This window comes from Lichenostomus cassidix, chromosome 27 (assembly GCF_008360975.1).
Source record: "Lichenostomus cassidix isolate B80296 chromosome 27, HeHo_3.0, whole genome shotgun sequence".
Taxonomy (NCBI): Eukaryota; Metazoa; Chordata; class Aves; order Passeriformes; family Meliphagidae; genus Lichenostomus; species Lichenostomus cassidix.
This window is the reverse complement of record NC_139507.1, coordinates 4,373,111-4,397,807: the sequence shown is the minus strand read 5'-3', so window position 1 is coordinate 4,397,807 and position 24,697 is coordinate 4,373,111. Positions and strand designations below refer to the sequence as shown.

At 41.1% G+C, this 24,697-nt stretch overlaps 1 protein-coding gene across 1 annotated transcript in view; it reads right to left on the bottom strand.

Annotated features, from left to right (window-relative positions):
• NPEPPS (aminopeptidase puromycin sensitive) overlaps nucleotides 1-22,681 on the bottom strand; it is a 79,826-nt gene extending 57,145 nt beyond the window's left edge. The window contains exons 1-2 of the mRNA XM_085083323.1: nucleotides 22,368-22,681; nucleotides 2,885-2,969 (exon numbers count right to left, since the gene is read on the bottom strand). Of these exons, the coding sequence (XP_084939449.1) occupies nucleotides 2,885-2,969; nucleotides 22,368-22,490 (208 nt within the window). The 5' untranslated portion in view covers nucleotides 22,491-22,681. The remainder of the gene's footprint in view (nucleotides 1-2,884; nucleotides 2,970-22,367) is intronic.
• Between the last annotated feature and the right edge of the window lie 2,016 nt (nucleotides 22,682-24,697).

Genomic DNA, 24,697 nt, shown 5'->3' with positions numbered 1-24,697 from the left:
AAATTCACCCCAAATCACCTCAAATTCACCCCAAATTCACCCCAAATTCACTTTCCAAATTCACCTCAAATTCACCCCAAATCACCCCAAATTCACTTTCCAAATTCCCTTAATTAATTCCAAATTGATCAATTCATTCCAAATTGATCAATTCATTCCGAATTGATCAATTCATTCCAAATTCATCAATTAATTCCAATTTCCTCCATTCACTCCACACTGATCTCTCTCTGCCCCTGACATGGATTTGCTCTCCTGCAGCCAAAAAAAAAAACCCTAAAATAACCCAAAAAACCTCATTTTGAGAATTCTGCTTCCTCCACTCAACCACCTTAAAAAAAAATCTCATTTAATATTTGAAATCTTCCCCCAAGCAGCAGATTTGACACCAAAGCAGGCAAGTCTGGACACAAAAATCTCATTTTTCATCCCAAACAAAATCTCATTTTTCATCCCCAACCAAAGCTGAGCTGCTCAGGTGCCAAAGCTGCTCTGAAGTGACAATTTTGGGGACAAAAGGACTCGTTTTGCAGCTCAGGTGTCACTGAGGTGTTTGGTTTCAGAGCAAAAATGATCTGAAAATATAAACTGGAAATAAAATCTCATGGAGAATTCTGTGGAGGAAATATATTTCTTTGCTCTCTGTGTATTTTGCTTTATATATTTTATATTCTATTACATATATTGCATTATATATTATATATTATGTATTATATATATTTACATTTATTTTTATTTTTTAAAACTTTTAATATTAATTTATTTATAATATATATAAATAAATATAAAAATTTATAACAATTAAAAATGTATAAAAATGTATCGATAAAAAATAATCAATAAAAATCTATCGATAAAAATTATAGATAAAAACAATTATCAATAAAAAATCTATCGATAAAAATTATAGATAAAAACAATTATGTAAAAATTTATCGATAAAAATTATAGATAAAAACAATTATCAATAAAAAATTAGAGCTAAAAAATTATGGATAAATATATAGACAAAAATTTATAGGTAAAAAATTATAGACAAAAAATTCATAGATAAAAGAATTTACAGATAAAAAGTTTCTACAGATAAACAATTTATAGATTAAAAATTTATAGACAAAATGTTTATAGATAAAAAATTAATAGGTAAAAAAATTTATAGATAAATTATAGACAAAAAAATTTACAGATAAAAAAATTATGGATAAATAAAATGTTTATAGATAAAAAGTTTATAGGTTAAAAAATTATAGACAAAAATTTATGAGTAAAAAAATTTATAGATAAAAAGTTTATAGATAAAAAATATATAGACAAAACATTTGTAGACAAAAATTCATAGAAAATTTATAGATAAGTTTATAGATTAAAAGTATAGATAAAAAATGTATAGATATAGAATTTTATAGATAAAAAATGTATAGATAAAAAGAATTTATAGACAAAAAATTTTTACGGTTAAAAAAATTTACAGATAAAAAATTTATAGAGCTAAAAACCAACATCCAACCCCTCAGGTGGGACAGGACTGAAGGAATCCACCCCATTGTGACAAAACCGTGAAATCCTGGAAAAATGGGAAAATTGGGGAAAAATTGGGCAGGGCTGAGCTTATCAACATGACATCAGTTTGGAATAAACCCTTATCAGTTTGGAATATCTTCTCCAAAAGCTTATCATTTGGAATAAATGCTTATCAGTTTGGAATATCTTCTCCAAAAGCTCATCAGTTTGGAATATCCTATCCAAAAGCTCATCAGTTTAGAATCAATGCTTATAATTTTGGAGTATTTTCTCCAAAAGCTTCTCATTTTGGAATATCTTATCTAAAAGTTTACCATTTTGGAATCAATGCTCATCATTTTGGAATATCCTATCCAAAAGCTTCTCAGTTTGGAATATCTTCTCCAAAAGCTCATCGTTTTGGAATATCTTCTCCAAAAGTTCATCATTGTGGAATAAACACTTATCATTTTGGAATCTCTTATCCAAAAGCTCATCATTTTGGAATAAAAGCTTCTCATTTTGGAGTATCTTCTCCAAAAGCTCATCAATCTGGAATAAACACTTATCATTTTGGAATATCTTATCCAAAAGCTCTTCATTTTGGAATCAATGCTTATCAGTTTGGAATATCTTATCCAAAAGTCTATCATTTTGGAATATCTTCTCCAAAAGCTCATCAATTTGGAATAAACACTTATAATTTTGGAATCAATGCTTATTTTGGAATCTCTTCTCCAAAAGCTTATCATTTTGGAATATCTTCTCCAAAAGCCCATAATTCTGGAATAAACACTTATCATTTTGAATCTTCTCCAAAAGCTCGTCATTTTGGAATCAGTGCTCATCAGTTTGGAATATCCTATCCGAAAGCTCATCAGTTTGGAATAAATCCCTATAATTTTGGAATCTCTTCTCCAAAAACTTACCATTTTGGAATCTCTTATCCAAAAGTCTATCATTTTGGAATCTCTTCTCCAAAAGCTCATCATTCTGGAATCAATGCTTATCATTTTGGAATATCTCATCCAACAGCTCATCATTTTGGAATCTCTTCTCCAAAAGCTCATCAGTTTGGAATAAACGCTTATCATTTTGGAATCTCTTCTCCAAAAGCTCATCATTCTGGAATAAAACCTTCTCATTTTGGAATCTCTTATCCAAAAGTTTATCATTTTGGAATAAACGCTTCTCATTTTGGAATATCTTCTCCAAAAGCTCATCATTTTGGAATAAATGCTTATCATTTTGGAATCTCTTCTCCAAAAGCTCATCATTCTGGAATAAACCCTTATCATTTTGGAATCTCTTCTCCAAAAGCTCATCGATTTGGAATACCTCTGAGCTCCCCAGTCAGAAACGACACCATTTTTGGGTTGCCTACCTTCGTCTCCCTCGGGGGCGTAGGAGGCGGTGATGATGTCGATGTCGGCGCAGTTCATCACGATCTGGTTGGTGGCATTCTTCACCTGCAAGGGGACACCGCGGTGACATCCCTCAGCGCGGCAGGGAACGGCCACGGGGTGGGGAGGGTTGGGTGGGGTGGGAATTGTTGGGGGAATGAATTGTTGGGGGAATTATTATGAGACTTTAATTATTATTTTTATTGTTATGTGAATTATTATGTGAATTGGATAAATTATTGGGGGAATTATTGGGGGAATTCTCAGGGGAATGGTTGGGGGAATTAATTGTTGGGGGAATTCTGGGAAATTCTTGGGGGTACTAATTGTTGGGAAATTATCAAGGGAATTAATTATTGGGGGATATGATGTAATTAGGTGAAGTATTGGTGAAGCATCTGGGAATTATCAAGGGAATTATTGGGGGAATTATTATTGGGGGAAATTAGCTATGAGGGAATTAATTATTGGGGGAATGATTGGGGGAATTAACTGTTGGGGGAATTGTTGGGAATTATTATTGGGGGAATTACTATTGGGAAAACTATTGGGGGAATTCATTGTGGGAATTATGTTGGGGGTAATTATTATTGGGGAATTAATTATTGGGGGAATATCAAAGGGAATTAATTATTGGGGGAATTGTTGGGAGAATTATTGGGGAAATTATTGGGGGAATTAATTGTTGGGGGAATTAATTGTGGGGGTGTGGGGGAAAGTATTGGGGGAATGAATGATTGGGGGAATGAATGATTGGGGAATTAATTATTGGGTGAATTATTGGGGGAATTAATTGTTGAAGGGTAGTGGGAATTAATTGTTGGGGGAATAATTATTGGGGAATTAATTTTTGGGGAATTAATTATTGGGTGAAGTATTGGGGGAATTAATTATTGGGTGAAGTATTGGGGGAATTACTGGGGGAATTAATTATTGGGGGAATGATCAGGGGAATTATTGGGGGAATCAATTGTTGGGGGAATCAATTGTTGGGGGAATTCATATTGGCATTGGGAATTATTTAAGGGAATGAAGTGCTGGGTGGAAAACGGGGCTGAAAATCCACAATGGGGCCTTTGGGTGGTTGGGAATGGTTTGGGTTGGTTTACTGGGAACCCAAACCCCACAAAAATGGATCCTGAGCCCATCAGCTGCTTTTTGGGGATGACCAAAGCAGAAATCTCGGAATATAAAAGTGGATTTTTGGGAGATGATCACCAACACAACCCCTGTAGTCTCAGAACCAAAATTTGGGAATCCAAACCCCACAAAAATGGATCCTGAGCCCATCAGCTCCCCAGGAAATGACCAAAGCAGAAATGTCAGAATATAAAATCAGATTTTTGGGAGATAATCACCAACACAACCTCTGTAGAATCCAAACCCCATAAAAATGGATATTGAGCAGATCCTGAGCCCTTCAGCTCCTTTTTGGGGATGACCAAAGCAGAAATTTTGGAATATAAAATCAGATTTTTGAGAGATGATCATCAACACAACCTCTGTAGAACCCAAACCCCATAAAAATGGATCCTGAGCAGATCCTGAGCCCTTCAGCCTCCTCTGGAAATGACCAAAGCAGAAATTTTGGAATGTAAAATCAGATTTTTGGGAGATAATGACCAACACAACCTCTGTAGAACCCAAACCCCATAAAAATGGATATTGAGCCCTTCAGCCTCCCCTGGAAATGACCAAAACAGAAATCTGACAAATTTGACAAACAAATGACCAAAGCAGAAAATCAAGAATACAAATCCTCAAATACAAAGCTCCCCCAAAATCAGATTTTTGGAAGATAATCACCAACACAACCTCTGCACTCTCAGAACCAAAATTTGTGAATCCAAACCCCACAAAAATGGATCCTGAGCCCATCAGCTCCCCTGGAAATGACCAAAGCAGAAATTTTGGAATATAAAATCAGATTTTTGGGAAATGATCACCAACACAACCCCTGCACTCTCAGAACCAAAATTTGGGAATCCAAACCCCACAAAAATGGATCCTGAGCCCTTCAGCTCCCCAGGAAATGACCAAAGCAGAAATCTCAGAATATAAAATCAGATTTTTGGGAGACAATCACCAACACAACCTCTGTAGAACCCAAACCCCATAAAAATGGATCCTGAGCACATCCTGAGCCCATCAGCCTCCCCTGGAAATGACCAAAGCAGAAATTTTGGAATATAAAATCAGATTTTTGAGAGATGATCATCAACACAACCTCTGTAGAACCCAAACCCCATAAAAATGGATATTGAGCCCTTCAGCCTCCTCTGGAAATGACCAAAGCAGAAATTTTGGAATATAAAATCAGATTTTTGGGAGACAATCACCAACACAACCTCTGTAGAACCCAAACCCCATAAAAATGGATCCTGAGCACATCCTGAGCCCATCAGCCTCCTCTGGAAATGACCAAAACAGAAATCTGACAAATTTGACAAACAAATGACCGAAGCAGAAAATCAAGAATACAAATTCTCAAATACAAAGCTCTCCCAAAATCAGATTTTTGGGATAAAATCACCAACACAAGCTCTGCACTCCTCCAGCTCCTCAGCCTCAAATCATCAGCCAGGAGATTCTCCTTCCCATTTTCCCAGAGTTTCCCTCCTGCCAGCTCTTGGCTCCACAGAACTGCTGGATTTCCTCCCTGCCAGCAACAATCTGTGACTCTGCCAGTTCTCACTCTGAATGCGAGAGGAATTCAAATTAAATAGAAATTAATTACCAAGGGGGGAAATATTTGGGAGTTATTTAGGGATTGATGGCTGGGAGCAGCAGGAGGATGGTGCTGGATCAGGCTGGGGAATCCTGGATTGGATTTCTGGCAGGAAACACCAGTGAGAAATATTGAAATGTTGGAGGGGAAGGTTTGAAATGGATTTAATGTATGAGGAAAAAAATTCCTGTATCGGGGAGGAAAGGCTGGGAAAAGTGGGATTGTTTGAAAATCTGGGAATAGTGGGATTGTTCTGAGGGATGGAAAAGCTGGGAAAAGTGGGATTGTTTTGAGGGATGGAGGAAAAGCTGGGAAAAGTGGGAAAAGTGGGATTGTTCAGCCTAAGGAATGGAGGAAAAGCTGGGAAAATGGGATTGTTCTGAAAGATAGAAAAGCTGGGAAAAGTGGGATTGTTCAGCCTGAAGGATGAGGAAAAACTGGGAAAAGTGGAGTTGTATTGAGGGATGGAAAAGCTGGGAAAAGTGAGATTGTTCAGCCTGAAGAATGGAGGAAAAACTGGGAAAAGTGGGATTGTTGAACCTGAAGGAGGGAAAAGCTGGGAAAAGTGAGATTTTCCTGAGGGATGGAAAGGTTGGGAAAAGTGGGATTGTTCAGGCTGAGGGATGAGGGAAAAGCTGGGAAAAGTGGGATTGTTCAGGCTGAGGGATAGAAAGGCTGGGAAAAGTGGGATTGTTCTGAGGGATGGAGGAAAAGCTGGGAAAAGCTGGGAAAAGCAGGATTTTTCTGAGGTATGGAAAGGTTGGGAAAAGTGGGATTGTTCAGGCTGAGGGATGAGGAAAAACTGGGAAAAGTGGGATTGTTTTGAGGGATGGAAGAAAGTCTGAGAAAAGTGGGATTGTTCAGCCTGAGGGATGGAGGAAAAGCTGGGAAAAGTGAGATTTTTCTGAGGGATGGAAAGGTTGGGAAAAGTGGGATTGTTCAGGCTGAGGGATGGAAAAGCTAGGAAAAAGTGGGAAAAGTAGGATTGTTGAACCTGAAGGATGGAGGAAAAGCTGGGAAAAGTGGGATTGATCAACATGAGGGATGGAAAAGCTGGGAAAAACTGGGAAAAGCTGGGAAAAGTGGGATTTTTCTTAGGGATGGAAAGGTTGGAAAAAGTGGGATTGTTGAACCTGAAGGATGGAGGAAAAGCTGGGAAAAGTGGGATTGATCAACCTGAGGGACGGAGGAAAAGCTGGGAATATTGGGATTGTTCTGAGGGATGGAAAGGCTGGGAAAAGTGGGATTGTTCTGCCTGAGGGATGAGGGAAAAGCTGGGAATATTGGGATTGTTCTGAGGAATGGAGGAAAAGCTGGGAAAGTGGAATTTTTGAGCCTGGAGGAGGTTCAGGGCCAAGCAAGGTTTGGGGTTGCTGTAGCTGACAGGAGCTGCAGGAAGAGGAGAGAGAGAGAACATTCCAGAGGGATGGAGGGAACAGGAATGGTTGGAATGGGAACAGGGCAGGGATCAATAGGATATTGGGATATTGGAATTCCCAGAGAATGTCCCTGGATCCCTGGAATGTCCCAGGCCAGGCTGGAGCACTCTGGGATGGTGGGAGGTGACCCTGGATGGGATTGAAGGTCCTTTCCATCCCAAACCATCCCAATCCCAAGACATTCCATCATTCCAAGATATTCCATAGTCCCAAACCATTCCATGACCACAAGCCATTCCTTGACTTCAAGCTATTTCACATTCCCAGACATTCCATATTCCCAACCATTCCACGACCCCAAACCATTCCATGACTCCAAAACTATTCCATGACTCCAAAACCTTCCATATTCCTAACCATTCCATGATTCCAAACCATTCCGTGGCCCCAAAGCATTGACTCCAAACTATTCCTTAATCCCAAGCCATTCCATAATTCCAAACCATTCTATTGTTCCAAACCATTCCCTGATTCCAAGCTATTCCTTGATTCCAAACCAAATTCCATAATCCCAAACCACTCTGATTCCAAACCAATCCAAAATTCCAAACCTTTCCATGACCTCAAACCATTCCATTATCCCAAACCATTCCCTGATCCCAAACCGTTCCATAACCCCAAACCGTTCTGTATTCCTAACCATTTCATATTCCCAACCATTCCATGACTCTAAGCCATTCCATAATTCCAAATCATTCCATAGTTCCCAACCATCCCATAATCCCAAACCATTCCATGGCCCCAAAGCATTCATTGACCCCAAACTATTCCTTAATCCCAAATCATTCCATAATTCCAAACCATTCCCTGATCCCAAACCATCCCATTATTCCAAACCATTCCTTGACCCCAAACCATTCCCTGACCCCTAAACCATTCCATGATTCCAAGTTATTCCTTGATCCCAAACAATTCCATCAATCCCAAACCATTCCCTGACCCCAAACCATTCCTTAATCCCAAACAATTCCAGGGTTCCAAGTTATTCCTTGATCCCAAACCATTCCTTGATCTCAAACCGTTCCCTGACCCCAAACCATTCCATAATTCCCAAACCATTCCATAATTCCCAAACCATTCCCTGACCCCAAAACTTTCCATTATCCCAAACCATTCCCTGATCCCAAACCATTCCATAATTCCAAGTTATTCCTTGATCCCAAACCATTCCTTAATCCCAAACCCTTCCCTGATCCCAAACCAGTCCTTAATCCCAAACAATTCCATGATTCCAAGTAATTCCTTAATCCCAAACCATTCCTTAATCCCAAACCATTCCTTAATCCCAAACCATTCCATTAATCCCAAACCATTCCTGGATCCCAAGCCATTCCATAATCCCAAACCATTCCTTAATCCCAAACCATTCCCTGACCCCAAACCCTTCCCTGACCCCAAACCCTTCCCTGACCCCAAACCCTTCCCTGACCCCAAACCATTCCTTAATCCCAAACAATTCCAGGATTCCAAGTTATTCCTTGACCCCAAACCCTTCCCTGATCCCAAACCATTCCCTGATCCCAACTATTCTATAATCCCAAGCCATTCCCTGACCCCAAACCATTCCTTGATCCCAAACAATTCCATATTCCCAACCCTTCCCTGATCCCAAACCATTCCCTGACCCCAAACAATTCATTGACCCCAAAACATTCCTTAATCCCAAACAATTCCATGATTCCAAATTATTCCCTGATCCCAAACCATTCCCTGACCCCAAACCATTCCCTGATCCCAAAACTTTTCATTATCCCAAACCACTCCTTGATCCCAAACCATTCCAGGATTCCAAGTTATTCCTTGATCCCAAACCATTTCCTGACCCCAAACCATTTCCTGACCCCAAACCATTTCCTGACCCCAAACCATTCCTTAATCCCAAACCATTCCGTGATCCCAAACCATTCCCTGACCCCAAAACTTTTCATTATCCCAAACCATTCCTTGATCCCAAACCATTCCATAATTCCCAACCCTTCCCTGATCCCAAACCTTTCCTTGATCCCAAACCATTCCTTAATTCCAAACAATTCCATGATTCCAAGTTATTCCCTGACCCCAAACCATTCCCTGATCCCAACTATTCTATAATCCCAAGCCATTCCCTGACCCCAAACCATTCCTTGATCCCAAACCATTCCATATTCCCAACCCTTCCCTGATCCCAAACCATTCCCTGACCCCAAACAATTCATTGACCCCAAACCATTCCTTAATCCCAAACAATTCCATGATTCCAAGTTATTCCCTGATCCCAAACCATTCCATTAATCCCAAACCCTTCCCTGACCCCAAACCATTCCCTGACCCCAAACCATTCCTTAATCCCAAACAATTCCAGGATTCCAAGTTATTCCTTGACCCCAAACCCTTCCCTGATCCCAAAACCATTCCATTAATCCCAAACCCTTCCCTGACCCCAAACCCTTCCCTGACCCCAATCCACCCCATAACCCAGCCCTGCTCTGCCCCTGTTCCCCCAGCTCACCCCACAGGCATCCCAGCAATTATTTTCTTTCATTATTTGATTTTCTCATTTGATTTTCTAATTTAATTTTATTTCTAAAACCCCAAAAAGGCTCAGCTGTCCCAGCTGGAGAGCCACTTCCCCCTGTGCCAGCAGGAATGGGGTTTTGGGCAGAAAAAACCCAAATTTTAGTCTCCCTGATCAGAAAAAACCCGAATTTTAGTCTCCGTGATCAGAAAAACCCCAAATTTTAGTCTCAGTGATCAGAAAAAAACCTAAATTTTAGTCTCAGTGATCAGAAAAAACCCAAATTTTAGTCTCAGTGATCAGAAAAACCCCAAATTTTAGTCTCCGTGATCAGAAAAAACCCAAATTTTAGTCTCCTCGGTGAGAAAAAACCCAAATTTTAGTCTCCTTGGTCACAAAAAAACCCAAATTTTAGTCTGAAATGCAGAAAAAGGCAGAAAAATCCGAATGAGGGAAGATTTATAAATGTCTGGAGAGTTTTATTCCAATATAAACCCAAATTTCTGTGGATTTGGAGCTCAGAGTTGTCCAAGTTGAGGACAATGTGAGTTTAACAATGAATTTAAAAAAAAAAAATCTCTCAGAGGACAAAACCTCTGAGTTTAAATGAATTTTTTTAATAAAAAATCTCTCAGAGGACAAAACTTCTGAGTTTAAATGATTTTTTTTAAATAAAAAATCTCTCAGAGGACAAAACTTCTGAGTTTAAATGATTTTTTTTAAATAAAAAATCTCTCAGAGGACAAAACTTCTGAGTTTAAATGAATTTTTTAAATAAAAAGTCTCTAAAAGGAGCTCTGGGTGTGTGAAATGAGAATTTGAGGTGGGAGAGAAACAATCCAGAAATGGGAATTTAGCTATTTTTTGGGGTTTTTTTGCTCATTTCCTATCAATATCAAGGCAGGAGAGTGAAAAAAGTTCATTCTAAAATTTCTAAAAAAATAAAAATAAGTGAAATTCAGGAATTCTGCCTGAAGATCTCCCATTAGAAAAAATTAATAAAAGAAATTCACTCTATAGGTAGGAATTCATCTCCCAAAAAAAATTTATATATATATTATATATATTATATACATTTATATATATTATATGCATTTTATATATATTATATATATTACATACTACATATATTATATAAAATATATATATAAATATATATAATACATATAATAATCCACATAATATAACATATTATATATAACATGTATTATATTGTAATTGTACAATATACAATATATAGTGAACTATAATACATAATATTTTATTATATATTACACAATGTATATTATATATTATTTTTATTTATATAAAATATGTAAAACCATAAGTATAAAAATATATTTATATTTATAGATATTTACAGATATTTATAGATATTTACAGATATTTATAGATATTTACAGATATTTATAGATATATCAATATATAAAATATAGATAAATATACATAAATATATTTATATATAAATATATATATAAATATATATAAACACATTACATCTATTATATGTAAATACATAAATATATATATATAAGTCTATATGATATATAATTATATATTTTTATATATAAATATATTCTTCAACTCCCAAAATAAGGGTGAAATTCAGGAATTCTCCCCAAAAAAAACTGGTGAAATTCAGTGTACAGACAGGAATTCATCTCCCCAAAAAAAAAAAGGTAAAATTCAGTGTACAGACAGGAATTCATCTCCCAAAAAAAGGGTGAAATTCAGGAATTGTCCCTCTAGATCTCCAAAAAAAAAAAAAGGATGAAATTCAGGAATTTTCCCTGTAGATCTCCCAAAAATAAGGGTGAAATTCAGGAATTCTCCCCAAAACTTCCAGGTGAAATTCAGTGTACAGGCAGGAATTCATCTACCAAAAAAACCAGGTGAAATTCAGGAATTTTCCCTGTAGATCTCCCAAAAATACAAGTGAAATTCAGGAATTCTCCCAAAAAAAAACCCAGTAAAATTCAGTGTACAGACAGGAATTCAACTCCCAAAATAAGGGTGAAATTCAGGAATTCTCCCCAAAACTCCCAGGTGAAATTCACTATTCAGACAGGAATTCATCTCCCAAAAATAAGGGTGAAATTCAGGAATTCTCCCCAAAAAACCTGGTAAAATTCAGTGTACAGACAGGAATTCATCTCCCAAAAAAAAAAAATTGTGAAATTCAGGAATTCTCCCTATAGATCTCCCAAAAAAAGAGTGACATTCAGGAATTCTCCCAAAAAAACCTGGTGAAATTCAGTGTACAGGCAGGAATTCAACTCCCAAAAAACCAGTAAAATTCAGTGTACAGACAGGAATCCATCTCCCAAAAAAAAGGATGAAATTCAGGAATTATCCCCAAAACTTCCAGGTGAAATTCAGTGTACAGACAGGAATTCAACTCCCAAAATAAGGGTGAAATTCAGGAATTCTCCCCAAAACTCCCAGGTGAAATTCACTATTCAGACAGGAATTCATCTCCCAAAAATAAGGGTGAAATTCAGGAATTTTCCCTATAGATCTCCCAAAAAATAAGGGTGAAATTCAGGAATTCTCCCCCAAAACTTCCAGGTGAAATTCAGTGTACAGGCAGGAATTCATCTCCCCAAAAAAAAAGGATGAAATTCAGGAATTCTCCCCAAAAAACCTGGTGAAATTCAGTGCACAGGCAGGAATTCATCTCCCAAAAAAACCAGGTGAAATTCAGGAATTTTCCCTATAGATCTCCCAAAAATAAGGGTGAAATTAAGGAATTCTCCCCAAAAAAACCAGTAAAATTCAGTGTACAGCCTGACTGCAATTCCCATTCCAGCTGAATTTCCCAGCTGGAAACTCAAGTTAAAACTCAAGTTAAAACTCAAGTTAAAACTCAAGTTAAACTCAAGTTAAACTCAAGTTAAAACCCAAGTTAAAACCCAAGTTAAGACTCAAGTTAAAACCCAAGTTAAAACCCAAGTTAAAACCCAAGTTAAAACTCAAAACTCAAGTTAAAACTCAAGTTAAACTCAAGTTAAACTCAAGTTAAAACCCAAGTTAAAACCCAAGTTAAGACTCAAGTTAAAACCCAAGTTAAAACCCAAGTTAAAACCCAAGTTAAAACCCAAAACCCAAGTTAAAACTCAAAACCCAAGTTAAAACTCAAGTTAAAACCCAAGTTAAAACCCAAGTTAAGACTCAAGTTAAAACCCAAGTTAAAACCCAAGTTAAAACCCAAGTTAAAACTCAAAACTCAAGTTAAAACTCACTCAAGTTAAAACTCGAGTTAAGACTCAAAATTCAAGTTAAAATTCAAGTTAAAACTCAAGTTAAAACTCAAGTTAAAACGTTGTTAAACAGTTTGTTTTTAACTCAAGTTAAGACTCAATTAACTCAAGTTAGATCAAGTGTAAAATTCGAGTTTTAAAAAATTCGAGTTTTCAAATTCGAGTTTTAAAATTCGAGTTTTAAAATAATTCGAGTTTTAAAATAATTCGAGTTTTCAAATTCCAGTTTTCAAATTCCAGTTTTTTCAAATTCCAGTTTTTTCAAATTCCAGTTTTTTCAAATTCCAGTTTTTTCAAATTCCAGTTTTTTCAAATTCCAGTTTTCAAATTCAAGTTCAAAACACCACAAGTGTTTATTTCCCCTGGAGGATTCCCCACTGGCCAGAAGCACAAATACAGAGAGCTCCAGTCATTAATTCATTAATTAATTAATGAATCTTTAACCAGCACACATCAGAGCGCCACAATTCATAATTAATTCAGCTTTAATCACTCCGTTCACTCCTCAGGCTGGCAGGTATTTCTATTATATATACATTTATTTTTTAGAATTTTTTAATAGAATTAATCTACATAGAGCAGCATATTTATATTAAATATATTTATTTATTAGCATGTCTTTTATAGAATTAATCTACATAAAGCAGCATATTTATATTACATATATATTTATTTTTAGAATTTCTTTTCTAGAATTAATCTACATAAAGCAGCACATTTCTATATCTATTTATTTTTTAGAATTTCTTTTCTAGAATTAATCTACATAAAGCAGCATATTTATATTATATATATTTATTTTTAGAACTTCTTTTCTAGAATTAATCTACAGAAAGCACCATATTTAAATTATATATACATTTATTTTTCAGAATTTCTTTTATAGAATTAATCTATAGAAAGCAGTGCATTTACATTTTATATATATTTATTTTTTAAAATTTCTTTTCTAAAATTAATCTACGTAAAGCAGCATATTTCTATTATAGATCTATTTTTCAGAATTTCTTTTCTAGAACTAATCTATACAAAGCAGCGTATTTATATCTATATTTTTTGAATTTCTTTTACAGAACTAATCTATATATAAGCAGCATGTTTATATAATATATATTTATTTTAGACTTCTTTCTAGAATTAATCTATATAAAGCAGATGTATTTATATTATATATATTTATTTTATAATTTCTTTTCTAGAATTAATCTACTTTAGCGGTATATTATATTATACACATTTTTTTTTTTTGAATTTATTTCTAGAATTAATCTATAGAAAGCAGCATATTTATATTCTATATATTTTTTTTTAGAATTTATTTTCTAGAATTAACCTGTATAAAGCAGCATATTTATATTATATATATTTTAGAATTTATTTTCTAGAATTCAACTACATAAAGCGGCATATTTGTATTATATATTTATTTATTTTTCAGAATTTCTTTGATAGAATTAACCTATATAAAGCAACGTATTTATATTATGTATATATTTCTTTTTAAGGTTTTCTTTGATAGAATTAATCTATAGAAAACAGCACATTTCTATTATAGATATATTTATTTTTTAGAACTTCTTTTCTAGTATTAATTTATATAAGGCAGCATATTTCTATTATAGATATTTTTATTTTTTAGAATTTCTTTATAGAATTATTTATTAGAATTATATTATTTATTAGAATGATATTACTTATTTTACAGATTTATTTTATAGAATTAATTTTAATTTCCATAAATCAGCAGAGGAGGAGTTAACCATTGCCAAATACACCAGAGATGCACAAAAAGCTATTTGGAACAATAAATTCCCTTTGGCTGTAAACTCTGAGCTGAGGAGCTGCAGGCAGGGAGGTGAATCAGCTGGGAATGTCCAGAGAAAGGAATTTATGGGGAGGGAAGAGTTGGGCTGGGAGAGAACTCTGCTCGGGGTGGGGATGGGGAAGGGAAACCCCAAAGGAGTGGGAACCCTAAAGGAGTGGGAACCCCAAAAGAGTGGGAACCCTAAAGGATGGGAAACCCCAAAGGATTGGAAACCCCAAAGGTGGAGAAAATGGATTTCAAATCCTAAAGGACTGGAAACCCTAAAGGATTGGAGACCCCAAAGGATTGGAGACCCGAAAGGATTGGAAACCCCAAAGGTGGAGAAAATGGATTTGAAACCCTAAAGGATTGGAAACCCCAAAGGATTGGAAACCCCAAAGGATTGGAAACCCCAAAGGATTGGAAACCCCAAAGGATTGGGAACCCCAAAGGTGGAGAAAATGGATTTCAAATCCTAAAGGACTGGAAACCCTAAAGGATTGGAAACCCCAAAGGATTGGAAACCCCAAAGGATTGGGAACCCTAAAGGTGGAGAAAATGGATTTGAAACCCTAAAGGATTTGGAACCCCAAAGGATTGGAAATCTGAAAGGAGTAGAAACCCTAAAGGACTGGGAACCCTAAAGAAAGGATTGGAAACCCTAAAGGATTGGGAACCCTAAAGGATTGGAAATCCTAAAGGTGGAGAAAATGGATTTGAAACCCCAAAGGATTGGGAACCCTAAAGAAAGGATTGGGAACCCCAAAGGACTGGGAATCCAAAAGGATTGGAAACCCAAAAGGAGTGGAAACCCTAAAGGAGTGGAAACCCCAAAGGACTAGGAATCCAAAAGGACTGGAAACCCTAAAGGATGGGAAACCCCAAAGGTGGAGAAAATGGATTTGGAAACCCAAAGGATTGGGAACCCCAAAGGACTGGAAATCTGAAAGGAGTAGAAACCCTAAAGGACTGGGAACCCTAAAGAAAGGATTGGAAACCCTAAAGGATTGGGAACCCTAAAGGATTGGGAACCCTAAAGGATTGGGAACCCTAAAGGTGGAGAAAATGGATTTGAAACCCCAAAGGACTGGAAATCCTACAGAAAGGATTGGGAACCCTAAAGAAAGGATTGGAAACCCTAAAAGATTGGGAACCCCAAAGGACTGGAAACCCCAAACGATTGGGAACCCAAAAGGAGTGGAAACCTGAAAGGAGTGGAAACCCCAAAGGATTGGAAATCCTACAGAAAGGATTGGGAACCCTAAAGAAAGGACTGGAAATCCCAAAGGACTGGAAACCCCAAAGGAGCAGAATGGGGATTGGGAACCTGAAAGGATTGGAAACCCCAAAGGATTGGGAATCCCAAAGGATTGGGAACCCCAAAGGTGGAGAAAATGGATTTGAAACCCTAAAGGATTGGGAACCCCAAAGGACTGGAAATCTGAAAGGAGTAGAAACCCTAAAGGACTGGGAACCCTAAAGAAAGGATTGGAAACCCTAAAGGATTGGGAACCCTAAAGGATTGGAAACCCTAAAGGATTGGGAACCCTAAAGGATTGGGAACCCTAAAGGATTGGAAATCCTAAAGGTGGAGAAAATGGATTTGAAACCCCAAAGGACTGGAAATCCTACAGAAAGGATTGGGAACCCTAAAGAAAGGATTGGAAACCCCAAAGGACTGGAAACCCTAAAGGAGTGGAAACCCCAAATGATTGGGAACCTGAAAGGAGTGGAAACCCCAAAGGATTGGAAATCCTACAGAAAGGATTGGGAACCCTAAAGAAAGGACTGGAAACCCTAAAGAAAGGACTGGAAACCCCAAAGGACTGGAAACCCCAAAGGACTGGAAACCCCAAAGGAGCAGAATGGGGATTGGGAACCCGAAAGGATTGGAAACCCCAAAGGACTGGGAACCCAAAAGGTGGAGAAAATGGATTTGAAATCCTAAAGGATTGGAAACCCCAAAGGATTGGAAATCCTAAAGAAAGGATTGGAAACCCAAAAGGATTGGGAACCCCAAAGGATTGGGAACCCCAAAGGAGGAGAAAATGAATTTGAAATCCTGAAACAGAACATGGATTGGAAACCCAAAAGCATTGGAAACCCTAAAAGATTGGAAACCTCAAAGGATTGGAGACCCTAAAGAAAGGATTGGAAACCCCAAAGGTGGAGAAAATGGATTTGAAACCCCAAAGGATTGGAAACCCCAAAGGAGCAGAATGGGGACTGGAAACCCCAAAGGACTGGAAACCCTAAAGGACTGGAAAAAATGGATTTGAAATCCTAAAGGATTGAAAACCCTAAAGGTGGAGAATGTGATTTGAAACCCTAAAGGATTGGAAACCCTAAAGGTGGAGAAAATGGATTTGAAATCCCAAAGGATTGGAAACCCTAAAGGTGGTGACTATGGATTTGAAATCCTGAAACAGGAGAACATGGATTGGAAACCCTAAAGGATCTGAAACCCTAAAGGTGGAGAATATGGATTGGAAACCTTAAAGGCAGAGAATGTAGATTTAAAACCCTAAAGCTGAAGAATGTAGATTTGAAACCCTAAAGGTGGAGAACATAAGGTTGGAAACCCTAAAACAGGAGAACATAAGGTTGGAAACACTAAAGGTGGAGAATGTGATTTGAAACCCTAAATCTGGACACTGTGAATTTAAAACCCTAAAGGTGGAGAACACAGATTTGAAATCCTAAAGGTGGAAAATGTGGATCTGAAACCCTAAAGGTAGAGAACGCAGCTTTGAAACCCTAAAACTGAAGAATGCAGATTTGAAACTCTAAAGGTGGAGAATAAGGACTGGAAACCCTAAAGCTGGAAAACATCAACTTGAAACCCTTAAGGCAGAAAACGTAGCTTTGAAACCCTAAAGGTGAAGAACATGGATTTGAAACCCTAAAGGATTTGAAACCCTAAAGGTGGAGAACATAGATATGAAACCCCAAAGCATTTGAACCCTGAAGGTGGAGAACACAGACTTGAAACCCTAAAGGATTTGAACCCTAAAGGTGGAGAACATGGATTTGAAACCCTAAAGGATCTGAAACCCCAAAGGTGGAGAACACAGACTTGAAACCCTAAAGGAGTTAAACCCTAAAAGTGGAGAACACGAATTTGAAACCCTAAAGGATTTGAAACCCTAAATCTGGAGAACACAGATTTGAAACCCCAAAGGATTTGAAACCCCAAATCTGGAGAACTTGGACTTGAAACCCCAAAGGATTGGAAACCCTGAAGGTGGAGAACACGGATTTGAAAACCTAAAGCATTTAAACCCTAAAGGTGGAGAACATGGATTTGAAACCTTAAATCTGGAGAACGTGGATTTGAAACCCTAAAACTGGAGAACACGGATTTGAAACCCTAAAGGTGGAGAAGATAGATTTGAAAACCTAAAGGATTTGAAACCCTAAAGGTGGAGAAGATAGATTTGAAAACCTAAAAGACTTGAAACCCTAAATCTGGAGAACACAGATTTGAAACCCTAAAGGATTTGAAACCCTAAATCTGGAGAACACAGATTTGAAGCCCCAAAGGATTTGAAACCCTAAATCTGGAGAACATGGATTTGAAATGCTAAAGATGGAGAACACGGACTTGAAACCCCAAAGGATTTGAAACCCCAAATCTGGAGAACACAGACTTGAAACCCCAAAGGATTTGAAACCCCAAAGGATTTGAAACCCCAAATCCAAAGACCATAAATATAAAACCCCAAACCCTGCTGCAGCCCTTTGTCCCACTGCCGCTCCCTCCCAACACCACAACCCCACACATCCCCTCTCTGTCCCAACCTTTGTTCCAACCAATCCTCCCAGGAGCCACAAGGAAAGTGCAAAATCAAAGAAATTCAACTTCTCCCAGACATGACAGTGAGTAATGCCAGTGCCCAGCGCTGATAACCAGCCTGGATAATTAAATAATCAATTAAATCACCCAGAGAATCATACAAATGAGCCATTTCCACCCCAAAAATCTGAATTTTTCGGTCCCCACGCCCTCCACAAATCAAACTGAGCTGCTGGGGGATGACAGGAGTGGCAGAACAATCAGCAGGGTGAGGAGGAGATTCCTTTCCAGCTTCCACCCTTTGTCCCAGCTGGGATTGGGGTTTTTTTTGGGTGTTTTTTTTTGTGAAATAGTTCATTTAAGGATTTTTTGGGGTTTTCAGCTGTGATAAATGGGAATTCTGTGCTGTTGGTTTATGTAATTGTTACACAACGGCGCGGACTTCAAAAGTGGCTGCGTGACCGCAAATTGTGCCGTTTGAAAAATCGGAAAAAAATCGGAATAGATGGGTTAGCAGAGCCTTCAGCAGCTCAGCAACGAAGGGTTGGGACGTTAAACCGAAATTAAATGAAATTAAACTGAAATCAAACCGAAATTAAACCGAAATTAAACCGCTCAGGAGGCAGATTTCAGGCCGATTCCTTCACCCACAGTGACAATTCCCCCAGCAGGACATCCCAAGTGCCACAAAAAAAACCCCAAACAGGTCCAACTCCTTTTTTCAGGCTCTAAAAACCACTCCAGGCCTTTCTGCCTCTCTTTATCTTTTGCATCACCAGAGGTTTTATCCCCTGAAGATTATCTGGAGTTGCCATGCAAGTGCAACATTTATTATTGTGGCACAAAGTGTCGCAGGTTATTTTTAGGTCCTAAAGCCAACACAAGTGTCCTGCCCCAAAGCCAAGGCTGGGGATATTTTGTTTTTTTAGGGTTTGAAAGCCCAAAAAATTCTCCCACAGAGGAAGAATTTGAAATCCTATTAGTGGGGTGAGTAAGAATGCTCAAGTGTTTACTTGTAATACCTTGAGTGAACATCACGGCCTGAGCTAATTCCACTCTGCTCTCGAAGATGCCAAAAAAACAAAGCAAACAGAGCAAACAAAGCACTTTTGAGGCCCTGGAAAGTTTTTGGGGTTTGGTTTTTTTGATTTCTGGTGTCACCCCGCGGGTCTGAAAGCATCACAGGTGGAAGAACCTGATGAGGGTTGTTGTCTGTCCAGCAATTATCCAGCTGGGATGGAGCAGAGGAGCTGCAATTAGTGTTGATTGGTGTTTAAAAAACAACAGCTGGATCCTCAGGAGGAGGCAGAACGTGGATTTCCCTCACCCCAAAAAATCTAAATTTTGTGTTTTGAGGCAAACCCACTTTTGCCTCGATGAGTTTACAGCATTCCAAAGGTGGAAACAACATCTCTGGGCAGCTCTGTCCCACCTCAGGACAAGGTGCAGGGGAAAAGTGCCAACAGGTCCTAAAGTGAGCCACACAAATACCTGAATTTGACCCCAAAAGCACACAAATATCTCATTTCCTACACTCCACACCAGCTCAGTAAGAACACGGTAATAGTTATTATTTTTTTTTGTACAAACGATGGACAAAGGCATGCTGTGGCTGAGCTGGTTGTTCCTCTCCCCATCAAAGCGCAGAACAATTCCACTCTGATTTTCTGGAATTTCCCCGTGGTTTTGGCACTGGGAAAAGCTCTCCAGATTTCCCAGGCAGGTGAACTCAGCCCGGATCCACCTCCCTGCCCTCCCTCCCTCCCAGCTGGGCCGTGGCCTGCTGGCTTCACGGTGTTAAAAGTTATCCAAAATAAAGATACATTCTTTAGATTTGTTTTAAAAACCTCGCCCTCTGCTTCGGTTGGGTTATTTTTTTTTTTTTGTTTCCCTCTTCTCATTCCTGTGGGAACACCAGGATGGGAAAAAGGGATTTTTTTCCAGCCTGGAACCTGTCGGGTCACTGCTGCTCCCCAATTCCATTCCCCATTCCCCCCTGGGCGGCGGGGAAATGCAGAATTCACGGCGGGAATTCACCTGGACGCATCAAACAATCCTCCAAAATCAACTCCAAACCTGCAAACCCTGCCAGGGAGAAGCCTGGGGGTATATTCCTGGATCCCAGCGAACTTCCCGAGGCTGCTGCTCACCACTCCTCTCCTCGGAGAGCTTAAAAAGCCACTGCTCCCCTCCCCCCGAGGGTTATTTTTAACCGGGATGAGTTCAGTGATCCCATTTACAGCCCCACAGCTGCGGCAGGGCCGGGGAGCAGCGATTGAGGGGCGAAAACAGCAATAGGCGGCTGGGAGTAGAAAAAAATCAGGGATTTCTCGAGCCCAAACACCCCAAAAGCAGCAGAGACTGGGATCCAACCAGCACCAAATCCGCGAGGAGATTTAGGATTTCAATATTTCTGTCACATGACAGCCAAGTTACTCATCTCTGGTTGGGCTCCTGCGGGTCCCCAAAGTCACAAGATTCCCCATCATGCCCAGCCTTGGGCCCTGCCCAGGGAATAACTCTGCTCTCTACTCTACCTGTGCTTCCCATCCTGCAGGTTTATTGCCTTCCTCGTATTTATTACCTGGCTTTAAAACGAGCTCGAACCACCCCTCCGGCAGGGCGAGACTCAAACCTGCTCACGTCGCCAGGTTTTTAAATATCCACCCCTCTCCTCAAATATTTTTAAAGCTCTCCGCGCGACCCGCAGCGTTTTTAGCGAGGAAAATAAAAAACCCGGTTGTCCCTTCGCGATTCTGCACCGATCTCAAGGAAAAAAAAAGGGAATTTGAAAGCGAATTTGGGGAATGTTGGCAGAGCAGCCAATGGGAATGACTGGGGAGACTCGAAGGATTTCACCAAACTGGTTCCGGCTCCAGGCACGAGCACGGCGAGGAGGATTTTTTCTCCTGCCTTGCAGAAGAAAAACGCGGCGTTTGGGCTCCGCAAACCCTTTTTTCCCCGGCGCTCTCCATGACACCGAGGCCTAGCCTCCCTTCACCCAGCCGCACCGGGGGGACTTCTCCTTTCACGGCTTTTTTTGGCTTTTCCAGCAAAATGCCGATCTGTGCCGGGATGGCAGCGGGGCCGGGCAGGGCAGCACCGGGGGTCTCCGAGGGGCTGGGGGTACCGGGGATCCCGGGCGGGCTCTTCCCGGGGATCCCTCACGCCGGGCCGGGCCAGCCCGGGGATCCCGCAGCGGGGCTGGGTGGGGCTCCCCCGGGCCCGGCGGGGTTTGGGGGTCCCCGGGGGGTTTGGAGAGGGTTTGGCCATCCGGCATGAATGGGCAGAGAGGGAGGAGAGGCGGCGGGAGCCCTCAGGGGCCTCTTGCACCTGCCGGGAGGGCCTGGGGCTGAGGGGAGCTCGGAGGTCCCTCAGGAGTCCCTCAGGGCGCTGGGGCTGAGCTCAGGGATCCCTCAGGGCCCTGGGGCTGAGGGGAGCTCGGGGGTCCCTCAGGGCCCTGGGGTTCCTCAGGGGTCCCTCAGGGCCCTGGGGCTGAGGGGAGCTCGGCGGTCCCTCAAGGCCCTGGAGCTGAGGGGAGCTCGGGGGTCCCTCGGGGGTCCCTCAGGGCCCTAGGGCTGAGAGGAGCTCGGGGGTCCCTCGGGGGTCCCTGAGGGCCCTGGGGCTGAGCTCGGGGGTCCCTCAGGGCCCTGGGGCTGAGCTCGGGGCTCGGGGGTCCCTCAGGGGTCCCTCAGGGCCCTGGGGCGGAAGGCAGCTCGGGGGTCCCTCAGGGCCCGGCGGGGCAAGGAGGCGAGAGATCCCCTGAGGGCAGGGGGTGCAAGACCCCCGGGGGTGGGGAGGGGACCGAGCTGTCCCCTAATGGGGACTTAGGGGTCCCTCAGGGGGGCGCGGGCTGTGAGACCCTCGGGGGCGGGGCGGGAGGAGGAGGAGGATGAGGAAGAGGAGGATGAGGCGGCAGAGCGGGGGAAGGGGGGGGCCCTACCTGCACGGCGGCCTCCAGCTTGCCCTCGAAGGTGAAGTCGATGAGGTCCGGCTTGAGGCAGAGCCCATAGTTGAGGGGGCACACGTCGGCGGGCAGCCGCTCGAACGGCCGCTTCTCCGGCATGGCGGGAGCGCGGGGGGTGCGGGGCTGCGCCCCCCCCGGCGGGGCGGCGGCGGCGGGGCGGGGGGGGGGGGGGGGGCGCGGGAAGGGCGACGCGGCGGCTCCGCGCGGGCACGGCGGGAGGGAGCGGCGGCGGGAGGAGCGGCGGGAGCGGAGGAGGATGATGATGAGGAGGAGGATGAGGAAGATGAGGGAGGAGGAGGAGGAGGGAGGGGGGGGGGCGCGCGCGCGCTCCCGGCTCGAGGCGGCCGCGGCTGGGGGAGCGAGTGCGGGGAGCGGAGAGGGAACGGGGAGGCGGGGAAGGGAGGGAGGCAGGCACGCGGACGGCGCGTGCGCGTGCGCGCGGCGGCGCCACGCGGCCGCGCACGTAGCGCGCGCTGGGGGCGGGGCGGGGCGCGCGGGGGGGGGAAAGGCGGCGGGGAGGAGTTGCGTAAGCGGTGGGGGAGACTGCGCGTGCGCGGGTGCGCGCCCCGGGAGGCCACGCCCCCTCCGCTAGGCCACGCCCCTTACGGCTCGTCAGGCCACGCCCACCTCCCGGTAATGGGGATATTGGTGTGTTCATTATGGGATATTGGTGTGTTCATTATGGGGATATTGGTGTGTTCATTATGGGATATTGGTGTGTTCATTATGGGGATATTGGTGTGTTCATTATGGGATATTGGTGTGTTCATTATGGGGATATTGGTGTGTTCATTATGGGGATCCGGTGTGTTCATAATGGGGATATTGGTGTGTCCCTAATGGGGATATTGGTGTGTTCATAATGGGGATATTGGTGTGTTCATTATGGGGATATTGGTGTGTTCATAATGGGGATATTGGTGTGTTCATTATGGGATATTGGTGTGTTCATTATGGGGATATTGGTGTGTTCATAACGGGGATATTGGTGTGTTCATTATGGGATATTGGTGTGTTCATAATGGGGATATTGGTGTGTTCATTATGGATATTGGTGTGTTCATTATGGGGATATTGGTGTGTTCATAATGGGGATATTGGTGTGTTCATAATGGGGATATTGGTGTGTTCATAATGGGGATATTGGTGTGTTCCTAATGGGGATATTGGTGTGTTCATTATGGGATATTGGTGTGTTCATAATGGGGATATTGGTGTGTTCATAATGGGGATATTGGTGTGTCCATAATGGGGATATTGGTGTGTTCATTATGGGGATATTGGTGTGTTCCTAATGGGGATATTGGTGTGTTCATTATGGGGATATTGGTGTGTTCATTATGGATATTGGTGTGTTCATAATGGATATTGGTGTGTTCATTATGGGGATATTGGTGTGTCCATAATGGATATTGGTGTGTCTATAATGGGGATATTGGTGTGTTCATAATGGATATTGGTGTGTCCATAATGGGGATATTGGTGTGTTCATAATGGATATTGGTGTGTTCATAATGGATATTGGTGTGTCCATAATGGGGATATTGGTGTGTTCATAATGGGGATATTGGTGTGTTCATAATGGATATTGGTGTGTCCATAATGGGGATATTGGTGTGTTCATAATGGATATTGGTGTGTTCATTATGGGGATATTGGTGTGTCCATAATGGGGATATTGGTGTGTTCATAATGGGGATATTGGTGTGTTCATAATGGGGATATTGGGGTGTTCCTAATGGGGATATTGGTGTGTTCCTAATGGGGATATTGGGGTGTCCCTAATGGGGACATTGGTGTGTTCATAATGGGGATATTGGTGTGTTCATAATGGATATTGGTGTGTCCATAATGGGGATATTGGTGTGTTCATAATGGATATTGGTGTGTTCATTATGGGGATATTGGTGTGTCCATAATGGGGATATTGGTGTGTCCATAATGGGGATATTGGTGTGTTCCTAATGGGGATATTGGTGTGTTCATAATGGGGATATTGGTGTGTTCATAATGGGGATATTGGGGTGTTCCTAATGGGGATATTGGTGTGTTCATTATGGGATATTGGTGTGTTCATAATGGGGATATTGGTGTGTTCATAATGGGGATATTGGTGTGTTCATAATGGGGATATTGGTGTGTTCATAATGGGGATATTGGTGTGTTCATAATGGGGATATTGGTGTGTTCATAATGGGGATATTGGTGTGTTCATAATGGGATATTGGTGTGTTCATTATGGGATATTGGTGTGTCCCTAATGGGGATATTGGTGTGTCCATAATGGGGATATTGGTGTGTTCATT